This window comes from Amblyomma mixtum, chromosome 5, assembly GCF_055824585.1.
Source record: "Amblyomma mixtum isolate Tamu chromosome 5, ASM5582458v1, whole genome shotgun sequence".
NCBI classification, from domain to species: Eukaryota; Metazoa; Arthropoda; class Arachnida; order Ixodida; family Ixodidae; genus Amblyomma; species Amblyomma mixtum.
The window spans coordinates 144009632-144023678 of NC_143016.1; the positions used below are offsets into that span (position 1 = coordinate 144009632).

General features: G+C 47.1%; 1 protein-coding gene across 1 annotated transcript; it reads right to left on the reverse strand.

The window, feature by feature from the left end:
* Window positions 1-8718: 8718 nt before the first annotated feature.
* LOC149343964 (uncharacterized) lies at window positions 8719-13559 on the reverse strand. Its single transcript, XM_089547112.1, has 2 exons — window positions 12921-13559; window positions 8719-9093 (listed from the first exon to the last, which is right to left on the reverse strand). The coding sequence occupies exons 1-2, from the start codon at window positions 13338-13340 to the stop codon at window positions 8719-8721; spliced, it is 795 nt and encodes a 264-aa protein (XP_089403238.1). The 5' UTR covers window positions 13341-13559.
* Between the last annotated feature and the right edge of the window lie 488 nt (window positions 13560-14047).

The window sequence follows — 14047 nt, forward strand, 5'->3', positions numbered from 1 at the left end:
AACTTGCAACAAAAAATTGAAACGGAAACTATTGGCTATGGTATATACGCCTGAAGACGCTCAAATACAGTGGTCACTGCAAAAATATGCATAGCTAGCCTCATCGCAGGCTTTAAACGAGGCCTACCAAATAGCACGCCTACGCCCGCTATCTTGCCGCAACGGCCAAGTGGAAGTGTAAAATGAATAAAGCAAGACAAACTGTAGCCTGCCAAGTGATGAGCCCGTGTGTAACAAAAAATAACACCTGAGTGTACAATTTTCTGCGTCTTTATTCACTTTTGCACTCCGTCGAGCCCTATTTAACTGCCGAGCTATCGATCGCACAAAGCTTCCTGATGCTTTCACATATCTACACAAGGCTTCGTTGCAAGTAAAACTTTGTCCTCGCCCCTCTTTAGTCTGGTTGTGAAGCTACGTCGCGAAGTATGCCACGAAGTTTTGCGCCGCTGAGCTCCGTGTGTAGCAACAATCCCGTGTGCGGTACAGGAGCGCGCCCGAAGAGCCAGTGCTGTGAAAATTGTAATCGTAATTTTTTACCATTCATACTACTGCGCGCGTAGCGATTCAGAACATCAGCGGCTAACCCTGGGAGCCGGCACGCGGCCTGAGCGCACCATAAACGGTAATCGCATAGCGGCGGCCGCAACTTCGCTTATGACTGGAGCCGGCGGCTCTGAAATATTCCGTCAGAAAAAAAGCGTTTGCGAGTTGTTGCTTTGGCTTAGTGGTTAGCGCCTTCCGGTACGTATCCAAGTATTGCACTTACCTGTCTGCAGCGTCACACTGGGGCCGTAATCAGGTATGGCACTGGAACGTTGAACACCGGTGGGACTTGGTCTTTCAATATGGTAGGGCGCTGAAATCACACACTACAGGTTTTTACACTATTAAATCGAGGTGCCGCGGAAATAATCTAAGCGCTGACTGCTACAATCTGGACGCCATGTTATTTAGTCCGAGTGTAAAACATTTATTTACTCTAAGCGCAAGGTTATTTAATCCAAACGCCAACTCGAACAATGTCAGCGCCAATCAATTTAATCCGAGTGCCAGCGCAGTTCGTACAAGCGTCAGCGGATTTAATACCGATGCCCACCTATTTGATCCATATGCGGAAAACCAATGCACCAAATGACTCTAAAGCACACAGTACAAGAATGCCAGCAATAAAGCTAAGCGAGGTAACTTTTTAGAAACAATTTTTCAGACCATGCGATGCCTAAGCGAAGCGTCCGTATATTGCATAGCTGTCATTAGTATTATAACCAATACTCCCTTGATGCCGGTGTTTTAGAACACCGTGTAAAGTGCACAATCTCAGCATGAAAAAACTGCAAAGGGGCTCAGTGGTATGTATGGCTTGGTGACTCTTTATTGTGCCAAGATCTCGAGAACGGAGAATGGCACAAATAAATGTGCGCACCGTTCATTATGGAACATTGAATTTAGCTGTTTTCGATAAAAGATACCATTATTTTGTCACACAGATAAAAAAAATGCCAGTAAACCATACCTTAGTTTACACCTACGTAGTTTGGTCAGAAAAAAAGGTACACAGCGAACGATGCAGTTTCAAAGCAGACGGCAAGTTTTGAGCCTCTCTTCCTTGCTGCCGGATTGTCGTCTGCTGTTGCATAACATGCTAGGACAACAGAGGAAGGTCGAACATGTGCATTCATTATTAGAAATCAGTTAACTTTACTTTACAAGAAATAGAATTGTTTTCTAGGGAAAGTAAAAAACTGCTAAAAACACAGAAGACACGAGAGTTTAAAAGCAGACGGAATGTTTTGTGCCTCCGTTGAGTATGCCGTAATGTCGGCTGCATTTGCACAATGTACTAGAGTGGGACGGTGGTGGTATGACAAAAGCAGGTGGTAGCGTACGCCTCTTCAATCATCTTGCATGGACATTAACGCGCAGTATTTTCTTCCATGGAAGCTGATGAGCCGTGCTCTTACGTCCTAATCGGACAACGAAAACGAGGACCCTCCAGATGCACTGAGAAGGAACAGAAAAGTCTCCGAAAATAACAGGGCCAAACAATCTTGATGTGTCGAGCCGTGGAGGAGTTGTGAAAAAAATGGCAGACACGCTGGGCATCAATTTAAAGAGAGCAAGATCCATTGCAGTGACCGGTAGAGACGCGTTGAATAAAGGCGGGACTTCGAAGAAATTCGGAAATGAGGTTGTAGCGGCTCTAAATAATTAGTGTACAAAAACGCTGCTTTCACGCTACAGCAAATAAAGCAAGCGGCGGAAGAATTGCCTGGAATCTGCATCAGCACAAGCAGCATTGATCGCCTGCTGGATGCGCACGGCTACTTTATGAAGTTGGTGAATCAGAGGCAAATCGACGCTACAGAGATGACGTAACACGCACCCGCCAAGCTTCGGCGTGTTTACTGTGCTTGACTGTGACTGCGTCCTTCACTGTGTGACTGTCCTTGACTGTGTGACTGTGACTTTGGCCTTGATTATGTGACTGTGACTTTGGTTTTGCCTTGTTTTGATTATGTTTTCCTTTTTCTGATTTTCTTTGTGGCCGGCACTCGGTGCTCTGTTTAGACTGTTACTATGACCATAACTTTGCAGTGCCTTCGGTTTTCTCTTTTTTATTATCATTATTTATTCCGCGGACTGCACGTAGTGCTTTGGCTGTCTGCCTGCGACTAACTTTTACTGTGATGAGCCTTTTGTTTCCTCTTTTTTGAGTTTTTTTTTACTGCCCTGTTTTTCGCTTAATTTTTTTTTCTTCTTTGGAAACTTTAGTTTTTTTTATTTACCTGGAATTGGCGTTAAGCCTGGCAAAGGTTTGCTGGTCCAGGCATCCTCTCTCTTTCTTTTACGTTTTTTATCTTTTCTGAGAGGACGAATAAAAGGGTAAAGGGTTAGGGCACACCCTGCGGTGCAGACGACGACTGGCACCAAATGAGCAAACCTTAACATTATCGCCTGCATGTCAGCAAATGGTGTTATATATTGGACGGCTGTCAAGGAGATTCGCTGGGTCGTGTTCAATGAATTTTTGAGCGACATAGTTGGTGTTAAAAGTGAATAACCTGATTCAGAAGCGATTTTTATTTTTGACAAAGCTTCTGCTCACATCCATGCGGAGCAGGCTATCCTGGCCAGCACTCGATCAATGACTGCCTCCTTACAGCCCGTTTTTAACCCTATACAGCAAGTGTTTTTGGAAGTTTAAGTTAGAAGTCAAAGCTTTCCTCAGCGAGTGGAGAACTTGGCGCTCATCCCTCCGCGCGGAATGACTAGAAGGGAGCAGCGGCGAAGTTTGTTGCTCGACTCTGGTAAACACTCTATGGAGCAAATACAGCGGGTAGAGTGCGCTGCTTTCGACCACCATAACTTTTAAACCAGAAGCTTCGCGTGAGGATGATATGTAAAAAGACTGAGGGCATACTTTAAGCCAGGTAATTCAAAGACGGCCTCTTCTGTGCATGTTTAAGCATACACTGCCAGTAACCTACACCACTGTAAGATTGGCGCTAGTAGCTATTCTTGACATATAATAGGTGGTAAGCTCCGGTGCAGCTTCGGTCACTTTTCCTTGTAAAACTGAAAAAGCGATGAAGTGAAGAAACGTTACTCCGGTTATATGACTCGTCTCGCCTGGAAGAACTCTGCATTACACTATTCCCTCTTCTTTCTTCCAGCGGCGTTGAATCGTTACCAGAACCTCCTGTAAACATTTTTCACAGGTTGCAACTCCATGAAAACTAGCGGCAGCATAAAAGCAGTATGATGGCCGTAATTGAAAGCAGCAAGCAGATTCATCGCATATGACAACGGATAATCAGCAGTGCTTAACTAGCTAATTAGAACAAGGAGTCACATTTATTTCCTACTCTAGCGTATAAGCAGAAATCCGCAAAAGTTGTGTCAAATCCTGCAGTTTTACAGCTCCTCGTGATTCTTTGATGTTGCAACATATGCGAAAAAAAAAGTGAACGAGGATGTGGCTCTTAGGTGTCGCATGTAGGTCTCAGAAATTGTCTCAACTTCACTTTATTTCCGGCATTCGCATTCTGTGCTTTGGAATGTTGTGGCGCATTCATTTTCCACATTATTAAATTGATTGGCACCCCGATTAGGACCGCTGGCGCTCGGATTAAATTCGTTGGCGCTAGCGTTGCTCGAGTTGGAGTTTGTATTAAATAAGCTGGCGCTTAGATTTAGTGCTTGGAACTAAAATTAAATTACATGACAAACAGATTGCATCTGTCGCCGCTCAAATTATTTCTACTGGCACTAGGATTAAATTCAGTAGAAAAAAGTGTAGAATATCTATTAACGTAGAAGCAGCTTCGCTGGGACTGAATCATTCCAGTCAAATCTGGTTGCATCTGACATACAAAAAACATTGATGAAGCCGCTTGCAGACGACTTTGAGCATAAACAAGTAAGCATTACATAGCTTCGCATCAATGGACAAATGCTTCAAAAAAAGCGAAACAGCTAAACTATACACTGAAAACGCAGGCGTTCATATACCGGTAGTGCCAATATGAAAGGGACCACAGGAGGGCGTGGTCTGCGCGCGTCACGAAACGCTGCAGCTGAGACCCAACGAGATTCGACGGCAAAGGAGCATGGGCGTGGAGGCGACACGTTGCCGTGTTGCCTTACATAGTGTAGCTTTGTAGTGTTTATTTGCTTATGCTCTAAGCCACCGTAATGAGGCTCTGTTACTTTGGTTGTGAAGCAGAATGTGAGCAGATTTATCTCGGACGATCACAACCATGCGCAGCTGCTTGTAGATTATAAGAGATTGCCGTAGAACCGCAGCAGTGGCCTGGCGGTTGAACGCGCGCCTCTCATGCGAGCGAGAAGTGCGGGACTCGATCCCCAGAGGCGCCGGGTACCCACTGGTCATGAAATGGGTGCAAGCTTCCCCTGGCTGGGTGCTCGGCTTAATCAGGGTGAATGAAATTCTTGGGAAATGGGTATTTGACCCAACCTTAAGTTGTGCAAACAAAATATCTTGTGCCATGGAGCTCTTTGGCCGCGGATGCCCTAGCAGCATAAAAATTCACTAGCACCATCATCATCACCGGATAATGTCGTAGATGCTATTCGCACCTTATCTAGAAACTCTCTGCTGCTTTAAATTGAGCACGGCCGAGAGCGGCGATGTTTCTGTTCATCGACTACCTCCGAGAAAGCTCTGTTCTGTTTTTTTGCAGGCGTAACTGATCGAAAAAAAAAATCAGTCTTGTTTGAAAGCCTTTCGATGCCTTCCTAACTGTCGGACTGCCGTCACCATTACATGACATCTGGAGGAGTTCTTGCAGTTCTGGTATGCCTCCCCTGTTGTCGACAAACAGCGACCCTTGTGTTTCGCCAGCATCGCCAGCCGACGATATTCCGTGAGGGCGCAGGACCATGGCTGGATGTATTTGACCACGCGGCCACGCTGAATGCCGCGGACAACGACACTAAGCTCCGGAACGTCTTCTCCGCATTGTATGGTTCAGCAAGATTGTGGCTTGAAAACCTATACAATTCGTTGGCAACCTGGGACAGGTTCAATAGCCAACTATTCACAACGTTCCGATACGCCGTGTCCAAAAAGCAGAGCTCCTGCTTCACTCTCATATCCAGAAGAAACCTTGCCTCGACAGGAAAGGCTGCTCTAAAACAGTTGGCTTTTAGAACAGTATAATCATTAGGCCAGCAGAAAAATAGGGGTCGCATAATAAACTTGCCAGTTGAAAAATGCAAAAAAAACAGGGAGAAACTGAGCAAACGTTGCCGGTATAAGAAGTGAGACACCGATTCCAATCTACTGTTCTGCCAAGTAATTCTAAGCTAACTGCCAGACCTGTTATCCGGGTGACTACTCAGGCTATCAGGTTACAACTTCTTAGCACCGTAAAAATCGAAGAACGCTTTTGCTTATTCCCTAATTCATAAGACATTCAAAATATGCTTGTTTATAGCCCATTTCCCAGCCAGGCTTACCGTTTAGAATATTAATATGCCTAAAGAGAAATTGACAACTGAACAAAACTACTGCCTTGCGGACATTCCAGCCCTGAAAAAAGAGCCAAATTTAAGAGTTGATAGCCTAGAGCGACTGGATGAGCCTTTTCGACAGGGCCCAGAGCGTCCTTTCGCAGTCAGCACCCCCGTTAAATCCCCTAAGGTCCCGCCCCTTCAACAGGCAGAGGCCGACCCAACACGAGGCACATTTCTCCAAGAAGGGCCCCAATCAAATTTGCACAGCACTGTAGCACGCGGAGTCACTCGATGCAGAATCAACCCGTGGGAAAGGGAGAAGAGAAACTGCAAGTTCGCTGAGAATTCGCCTAGTGCAGCAGCAGGGGTGCAAGCGGTTTCGTGTCACCGAAAACACATGTGGTCCTTGCGACGCCGCGGGCCTCAGCTACGGCAAGCTGTCTACCGTGTGGCCGGCTCCTTAAAAAAATGGGTAATCCCTTCGCGGGCCTCAAAACTGTGGCGAGCTGTCCACGGTGGGGACGGCTTCTGACGGAAATGTGTAAGATGGCTCTGTCCGTTTATTTCCCCTAACGGGCGCCCTTGGTTCCGTCCGCCGTCGCTCGCTGCCCCCGGGCGTCCTTCTCCGGGAAGGTTATCCCCGCCCAACGAAGCGTGAGAAAATACCGCAGGCGCTTTCTCAGCGCGGTATGCTTTTTGTGGTCGTCGTCTGGCCAAACTCGGGCCCCAAGCTGAGTAATGACACCTCAAATATTGATTCCACAGTGGGCTTAAATGTACCTTCGACTCCATTAGGAGGCGTCTAGACACTACTTTTCGTTTAGAAATTCGCACCCTTAAAGCCATCCTCTCAAAGAAGACTACAGATCGAGAGAAATAGATTTTGCTAGCCATAATTTCCGGCACTGTAAGAAAGGCACATTCATAGGACAGGCACCGCGTCTTAGAAGAATAGGTGCCGACGACGACGGCTTGAAACATTAAAAAAGCCACCCTAATTCATAGAAGCTACCCCAGAACTTCTTGAATAATGTTTTGCAACGAGAAACCTGTCTAAACCAAGGTTTGGTTTCGTTTGGTTTATGGGGTTTAACGTCCCAAAGCAACTAAGGCTATGAGAGACGCCGTAGTGGAGGGCTCCGGAAATTTCGACCACCTGGGGTTCTTTAACTTGCACTGACATCGCACAGTACACGGGCCTCTAGAATTTCTCCTCCAAAGAAATTCAGCTGCCGCGGCCGGGATTGAACCCGCGTCTTTCAGGTCAGCAGCCGAGCACCATAACCACTGAGCCACCGCGGCGGCTCTAAATCGAGGTGATGTACTCTAAAGAAGTCCAAAATTTAAGAGTGAATGGCCTTCTGCACATATAACGAAATACTGTAACGCACTTCGTACGATAAACAATATTCTGCCGAGATACTGCCCTATCTTAACTGGAAACCACCGCCTCAAGAATATACTCCCCGGTGGAGAAAGGGCTCCCCGGTGCCCTTTCTAAATAAATACTCCCCGGTGCAGACAAAAGATAAGCCTGAAAGATGTCCTGGTGCAAACTAGGCTTGATAACAACCCCCCCGCCCCCCCCCCAACAGTAAGCTCATGCTTTCGATCTATTTGCAAGACATAGAAATATTCACACATCGACACTACTGTAAGCAGGGCGGCAAGCGACTTTAACGACTAGCTTGATCTGCGCGTCTTCTCAATGTTATTTACATGCTTACATGCTCCTCCTTCCTGTCAGAAACAGTACAATCAATAAGGGCAACACTAAATGACCACCTCGCTGACATAGGAAAGAACGTTGAAAATGCAGTTTCGGGACATTTTAATCAACGTGGAGACAACTTCGATGAGCTGAAGCAATTCATTCTCCAATATGGCTTTAAATCTACAAGCAATAGAATATAGAAGCATTCTTAATCCACAAATTCAAAAACTCTACATCTAGCAGGGATCAACATCGCAAAAGGAAACATAGGATGATGACTATGATCACCAGGCGTGCACGACCCTTCAGGAATGTTTCGTGTATTTGAGAGTTTGCGCACAGAAAAGGTATTGCTTCAAGGAATTGCTTCAAGGTATTGCTTCAAGACAGATGGAGAGGTCTGTTCTAAGCTTCCTCGCGGCTTTTCCCTTAAACAGTAACTTATAAAATCAGATTGGTCAATATTTATCGAACGCGAGTACTGTAAGATGTAAATGGGTAGACGCGAATAAAGAAACTGTCGGTACGATGCAACAGTTCGTACGTATCGATCAGTAAGGAATATTAAGCGGTAGCATAAGCACTCTGTTGAGCAGTTTTTCCGGTGTTGTGTGCCTGTCACGCTCGGTGAGGCGGCGGTTTTAGGAGTAAAGACTGTGGGCCACCATACTGTCGCAAAAGTGCGTTACTGATAGCGTCAGAGTCTGCGTGAGATCTAGCACAGAACTGCTAGTCTCAACTTGCTCCAGTCAATGGTCGGGTGTCGAACCGTACACCAACACATGGAAGGGTGACTATGGAAGTGAGTCGCACTAATAGTGCCTACGGTATTGGTGTGTATTGGGAGTGGCCATGCTATCGCTTTTTCACACGATAAGAGCGATTAAGTGTCCCCGTCTGGGGCTAACGTTTCCTCTTTTTCTTGCTATGAATTGGTGGCTAGAAAATGTTTAAAGTTACAGAGGTAGAAGTAAATGAGAGGTTTCACACCACTATTTTATGTATGCGAATGTTATCACAATTCAGCGCACCCCACGGAGAGTGTCGGTGCCGTCGGCAGTGACCTCCAAAAGCCCGTCCAACGGCTCTACAACCGACGATTCTCCACCAGTGGTTTGAGCGCTGCCCGTTGAAGCGCGCTCTCCTGTCGACACAGTATAGAAAGCCGAGTGCGTCGCTTCAAGGCCGCGTGGTCTCAGTCCGGTAGGTTCTTCGGTGGTTGTCGTCTTCTCCAAGGCAGCCACCAGCTCGCTTGACTTCAACAGGAAGAAGACGACAGAGAGCGTGATGAGGATGAGCATCGTGGCCGCCACCATCACGAACGGGTTCACCGTCCTGTCTTCATCGTCGTCCTCCCACGCGTGCAACGGGAACTTCATGGATGGCTTGTCCGTGCCCTGCATTGCGCATTTTGCGAGATGACAAAGTTGCTTGCTTGGGCCCGATCTATGCTATTTCCGCTTATGTCGTATATAAGGTGTCAGAGCTAAGATGAACCAACGTTCTTTGGACAGTGAGCACTGTTGTGATTGTAATTCTGACCACGTGGGCCCGATAAAGCAGCAACCGTGAACGGTCGACAAGGTCGACAACATCGCGACGGCGGCGGTGCGGTGTAGTGCTTTTGATGCCCCCCTCCTAGCCTAAGTGGATTAGTGCAGCGGACTACATTGAGCGGAGGTGACCACGGCAGCAGCAGCGAAGGCCGAAGATGCGAAGGGGGCTTAAGGGCGCAAATTTGACAGCGGCAACCACAGCGGAAGCGGAGGCAACGTGGCGGTGCCAGTCAAGCCGAGGGTATACCCTCGGGTCGTCGAAGGACGGAGGGGTGCTACGCACAGTCACGCTGGCTGTTAATTGAATACAGCTGTGTCCTCAACAAAGGTCTCGTGTTCTGGACATCCGGCGGGGAAGCACGTTCATTCACTTGCTGATAGACTTCGGGAGATTCCTTTCCAGCGGTGTTGGATTGGTCAGCATCTACCCCTTCCCATCGACCGAGCTGCGAGAGAGCGGAACAGACCGCACCGCCCCTGCCGTGGATGGTAACAGCAGCGTCCACTTCGGTCCATCCGATTGGGCAGTGCTCTGCGAAATTTATTCCCCAGGCAGGAATCTGGGGTATCCGAACCCTATTTAACTCGGCTGTGAGTGTGGCCGAGAGAGAAGCCTGCTAGCTCCCGTCGACTCCGGTTGGCGAAGAACTTCCCGTCAACCGAGAGTATTTCTCAGTCGCTCTTTGTAAATAATGTAAATAAGTGTATAACGTTTTCGTTGCATTCCTCCTAACCCAGTCTCCCATCCTCCTCGTCCCATCTCCGGTCCGGCCATGCTACCCGGGCCGCAACAACATCCAATGCGAGTTTAAATCAACCCAGCATCGCTGTGAGTCACTTTCCGTAGTCTCCGATCGTTTTTTCATAAGGTATAAACACGTGATTATGTAACGCTCTTAGCTATAGCTTCAAAAACGTTGACTCCAACAACGATGCGTGCATGAGAAATTTCTAAATCGTCATGAAACACAGTCGGCTGGCGGATTTTAAAGAAGCCGTTGCTGAAGTAGCATTTTTTGCCTGCTTAAAAAAAAAGCTAGATAAGTACAACAACAATTTATATGACAGCGCTATAAGCGATGTGCTCCCAGACCCGCCCTTCGAACCCATTCGAACCCAGAAGCACTGTCCCGAGCGGACAAGGCGTTTCGGCGGCAGCGAGATATACACACCGGCACCTGCTTACGCGTTCCGGAATGAGGGCGCGGGGCTACTGCCAAGAATATTTGGGCACCAAAACAACAGGAGAGCGTGATGGCTGAGTCAGCCTTCATTGAATTAAAAACTTCGTCAAGGTGATCGATATACGCTGGGCTAGCCCAAAATTTTGTGCGACCACGTATTCCGCCTTTTTGAAAAGCTGAAGGTATAATAGAGGATAATATATTTTTTTCACATCTGGCAGACGCGCGACGCATTCACTCCCTCCAACTACGCTTCTCGCCCGACAGTGAAGCGGTGCTCGCGGTTATTTTATTAATGCAAAAGCATTATATGCTTCATGGGAATGAAAAACCGGAAGTTCTTTGCAACATGTGTCTGTAAAATCTGTCCGCAGGAAATGGTACCTCTCATGTAACCTAATTCTAAAAAAAGAAAAATTGAGGGGTTACGTCAGTTGACCTAAAGTGCGGTGAGGCGAAAGCCTTAAGCGCGGTGTTTGTGGTTAAGATTTTAAGCTTCGCCTCTAAGAGTGGAACGCGACAGCGTCTTGCAACACTGCCAGGAAGTCTACAGAACGCCATCGCCCGTTCGGCTCTACGCCCTGCTCGTCGGTAAACTGGTTTTTGAGGAAAGGAAATGTATCTGTCTCGCATATCTGGGTGGAACCTGAACCTCGACGCAAGGGAAGGAAGGACGACGGGAGTAAACAAGACACCGTATTCACTAGACGCGCCTTTGTTCATTCCAAGCCATCGAGCTGGCATGGCGGAGTGGTTAGCGTGATCGTCTCCCACCCCGGAGACCCCGGCTCGATTGCCCAACTTGACCAATTTCCTACTCGGTTTCATTAGACTAATTTCTTAATTAAGCAATTAACGAAACTCAGATCCATTTACATGGAGCATCACTATACGATCTCTTTAATTGGCTGCATGGTTACTAGCTAAAGTACAATTGGACTCGTTTGAAAGTCGCGCACAGTGAGGTCACGACCATTTCGACCAATTGAGAACACACCATCTGTTAGGGGCGACGGCGGCTCCTCGACGAGCAGGGGGTCCACGGACCACGCGACGAGCGGTTAGACCTGGCGTAGTATTGCTTTCGCAATAAAAAAATTCGCCGGAATTGCGGGACGAACCACGGCCCACTGCGTGCCAAATTGGCAGGCAACGCATAAGCCACGAAGGGCCGTTGGTTCAAGCGTGTTTTAGTGGCACGTTAGCGCGTTTAGGTATGCATCAGGATAAAGCGTGTTGGGGATGTGTACTGATGTTAGACAACGATGACTTCCAAAAAAAATTGTTGATATCATCCAAGGGTCACGTGATAAGTGTCACGTGACAGCAATGGCTTGCAAAAAAGTTTCTGGCGCCATCCAAGGATCACGTGTTAAGTGTCCTGTGACAACGATGATTTTCAAAAAAGTTGCTCACGTTCAAACGCTAATGATTTCTCCAACGCAGCAGATTGTAGTGCTCTCCAAGTTTTTTGTGGTAGTGTTCATCACGTGTCAGGCATTTTTAGACTGTTCAAAAAGACGCCTAGTTCGTGGTTTGGTTGCAATACTCCAGCGAGCTCTTTTACTATGGTGATCGACAGCTTACGAACGGGCACTTTCTTCTCCAAGTCAGTAGGTCCCATGTTTGGTTAAAAAAGTCAGTGTGTACAATTGGCGACGACAGGAGAAAATCTACTATACTCAATATTTCGGCTTCCGCAGCACATTCCACTTTTTGAAGCCCTGATTTCACCTTGTTGTTTAAAAATTTGTTCCCACCGCGCTGTCGACTTTTTTCCTTTTCGTTAAGCATTGTTTGCCATTCTTGTTTTTCATCTTGTTTTTCTTGTTTGTTTTTCATGCCATTCTTGTTTTTGGGTATCGTTCTCACTTGTTTTATTTTCTTATAACTGATAAGCGTGATCGCTGTGACCCTGGTGACCTGACAGTCGCCACAAAACACTGCGTGCTTATACAATATGTGCAGTAGCAAACGAACTTACGAATAATTAAATTATTATTGTTGTGCACCACGTCAGCGGAGAATTTCGAATGTTGCGTGTTCTATAAATGCTTTGAGTTAAGAAAGGTCAATCTTTCTCGGAGAAACACTGCTGCGATCAAGGACAGCCCACAATACAGCGAAACGGAAAGACCTCGGCTACATTGGCCTGCTTCTGAGTTTTTATTTCATAGCAACGACTGCAATCCACTCCCGTTCGGGTTCTCACAAAGACAATGAATTGTCGACTCCACAACACAATCTGAATCTTCTTAGAGGAGCGTTGTGAAAGCATACAGCAGCAGCCACAAGTGTAAAGCTTCATTACAGCAACTAAGCTAAAGGAACGAAGCAGTTTCATCTCTGTGTGCGGCTTCCGGTGAAGCCGCTTGGGCTCATGTAGTAATGAAATATTTTAAGAGATGGCTCTATGGGTATGCAGAGTGTACCACGTTAACCTATTCTCAAAAGGGAAAACCTGCGGGCCTGCATTCATCTTACCTGCGTCGGAAAGAGTCCCTTCATTGCGTGCAGACCGGTTCGTTCCTGGACCGCGGTGTAGAACACATTGGTCTGCAATTCTTCCTCCGCAGTGCGCTTCTGCAAGACATCGTCACGATGCGGCACCACGTGAGGCACAGCATGATGACCGTGCGCTTTCGCGTGTGGCTGGTGCGGGTGGCTGGAGGCAGCGTGGTCAGCGTGGTGGGGGTGATGCTGATGGGTGGCTTGTGGTAGCGGCGCTGGTTCTGCTGATGGCAGTTTGGCGTGTTCCAAGCCGTGCTGACTTTGGGGCAGCGCGCATCCCTTGCAGTTCGCACAGAACAGAGACTGCGTCTTGGCCGGCAAGTTCTGAGGCCACCACCTTTTCGGTGAAACTGCAGCCTCCTGCCTGGTGGTAGCCGCTCCATGTTGGTCCATATTTCTTCTTCCTCTTCGCCCACTAACCACCTGATCTGCTTGGACGACCGTAACACCGTTTCCACCACGCTGAATAGAAGAAACCTCTCGAATGCTCGTCGGCTGACGGGATCTCACGAACAAATAAGAGTTTATTTCATAATAAAAAAGTCAATTGTTCCAACCCAACACAATGCTATCGACGCACATTTGAGAATTAATTTTCTGGTCGTGTGCATCGCCTGAGCGCATAAAATGTAATTGGTTACATGAAGGATAAAGGGGAAAGGTAAGGTATATAGGCTGTCGAGCCTAACTTTGGCCAAGATTTAAAAAAGAACATATTTGAGGTGGGCCAGGGAAACACCACTTACAAACAGTTAGCAGCCGGCTTGCTCATCTAGGAAATTTTTCTATTGCTATTAATTAAGAGGTAATTAAGATAATTTTTCTAAATGCGTAAATATTGACTTTAGATGGCAGATGTGAATATTAATGATGAGAGCACCTTCAGAAGCCCCCATTCTATTTATTTGCTATAAAGAAAGCTTAACCTATATCTCTCTTCCGAGCTCCAAAGAAAGTGCGCGAAATACAAAAAAATCACGTGTCTAGCGCATTCGCGAGGCCCGATTGTGCTGCTCTCAGTCCTGACTTGAGTGAACGAAATCTGTTGCTGGTATGGCGACGACCCCACTGCTCCGGCAGGCCTCTATGTCCACGGCGTT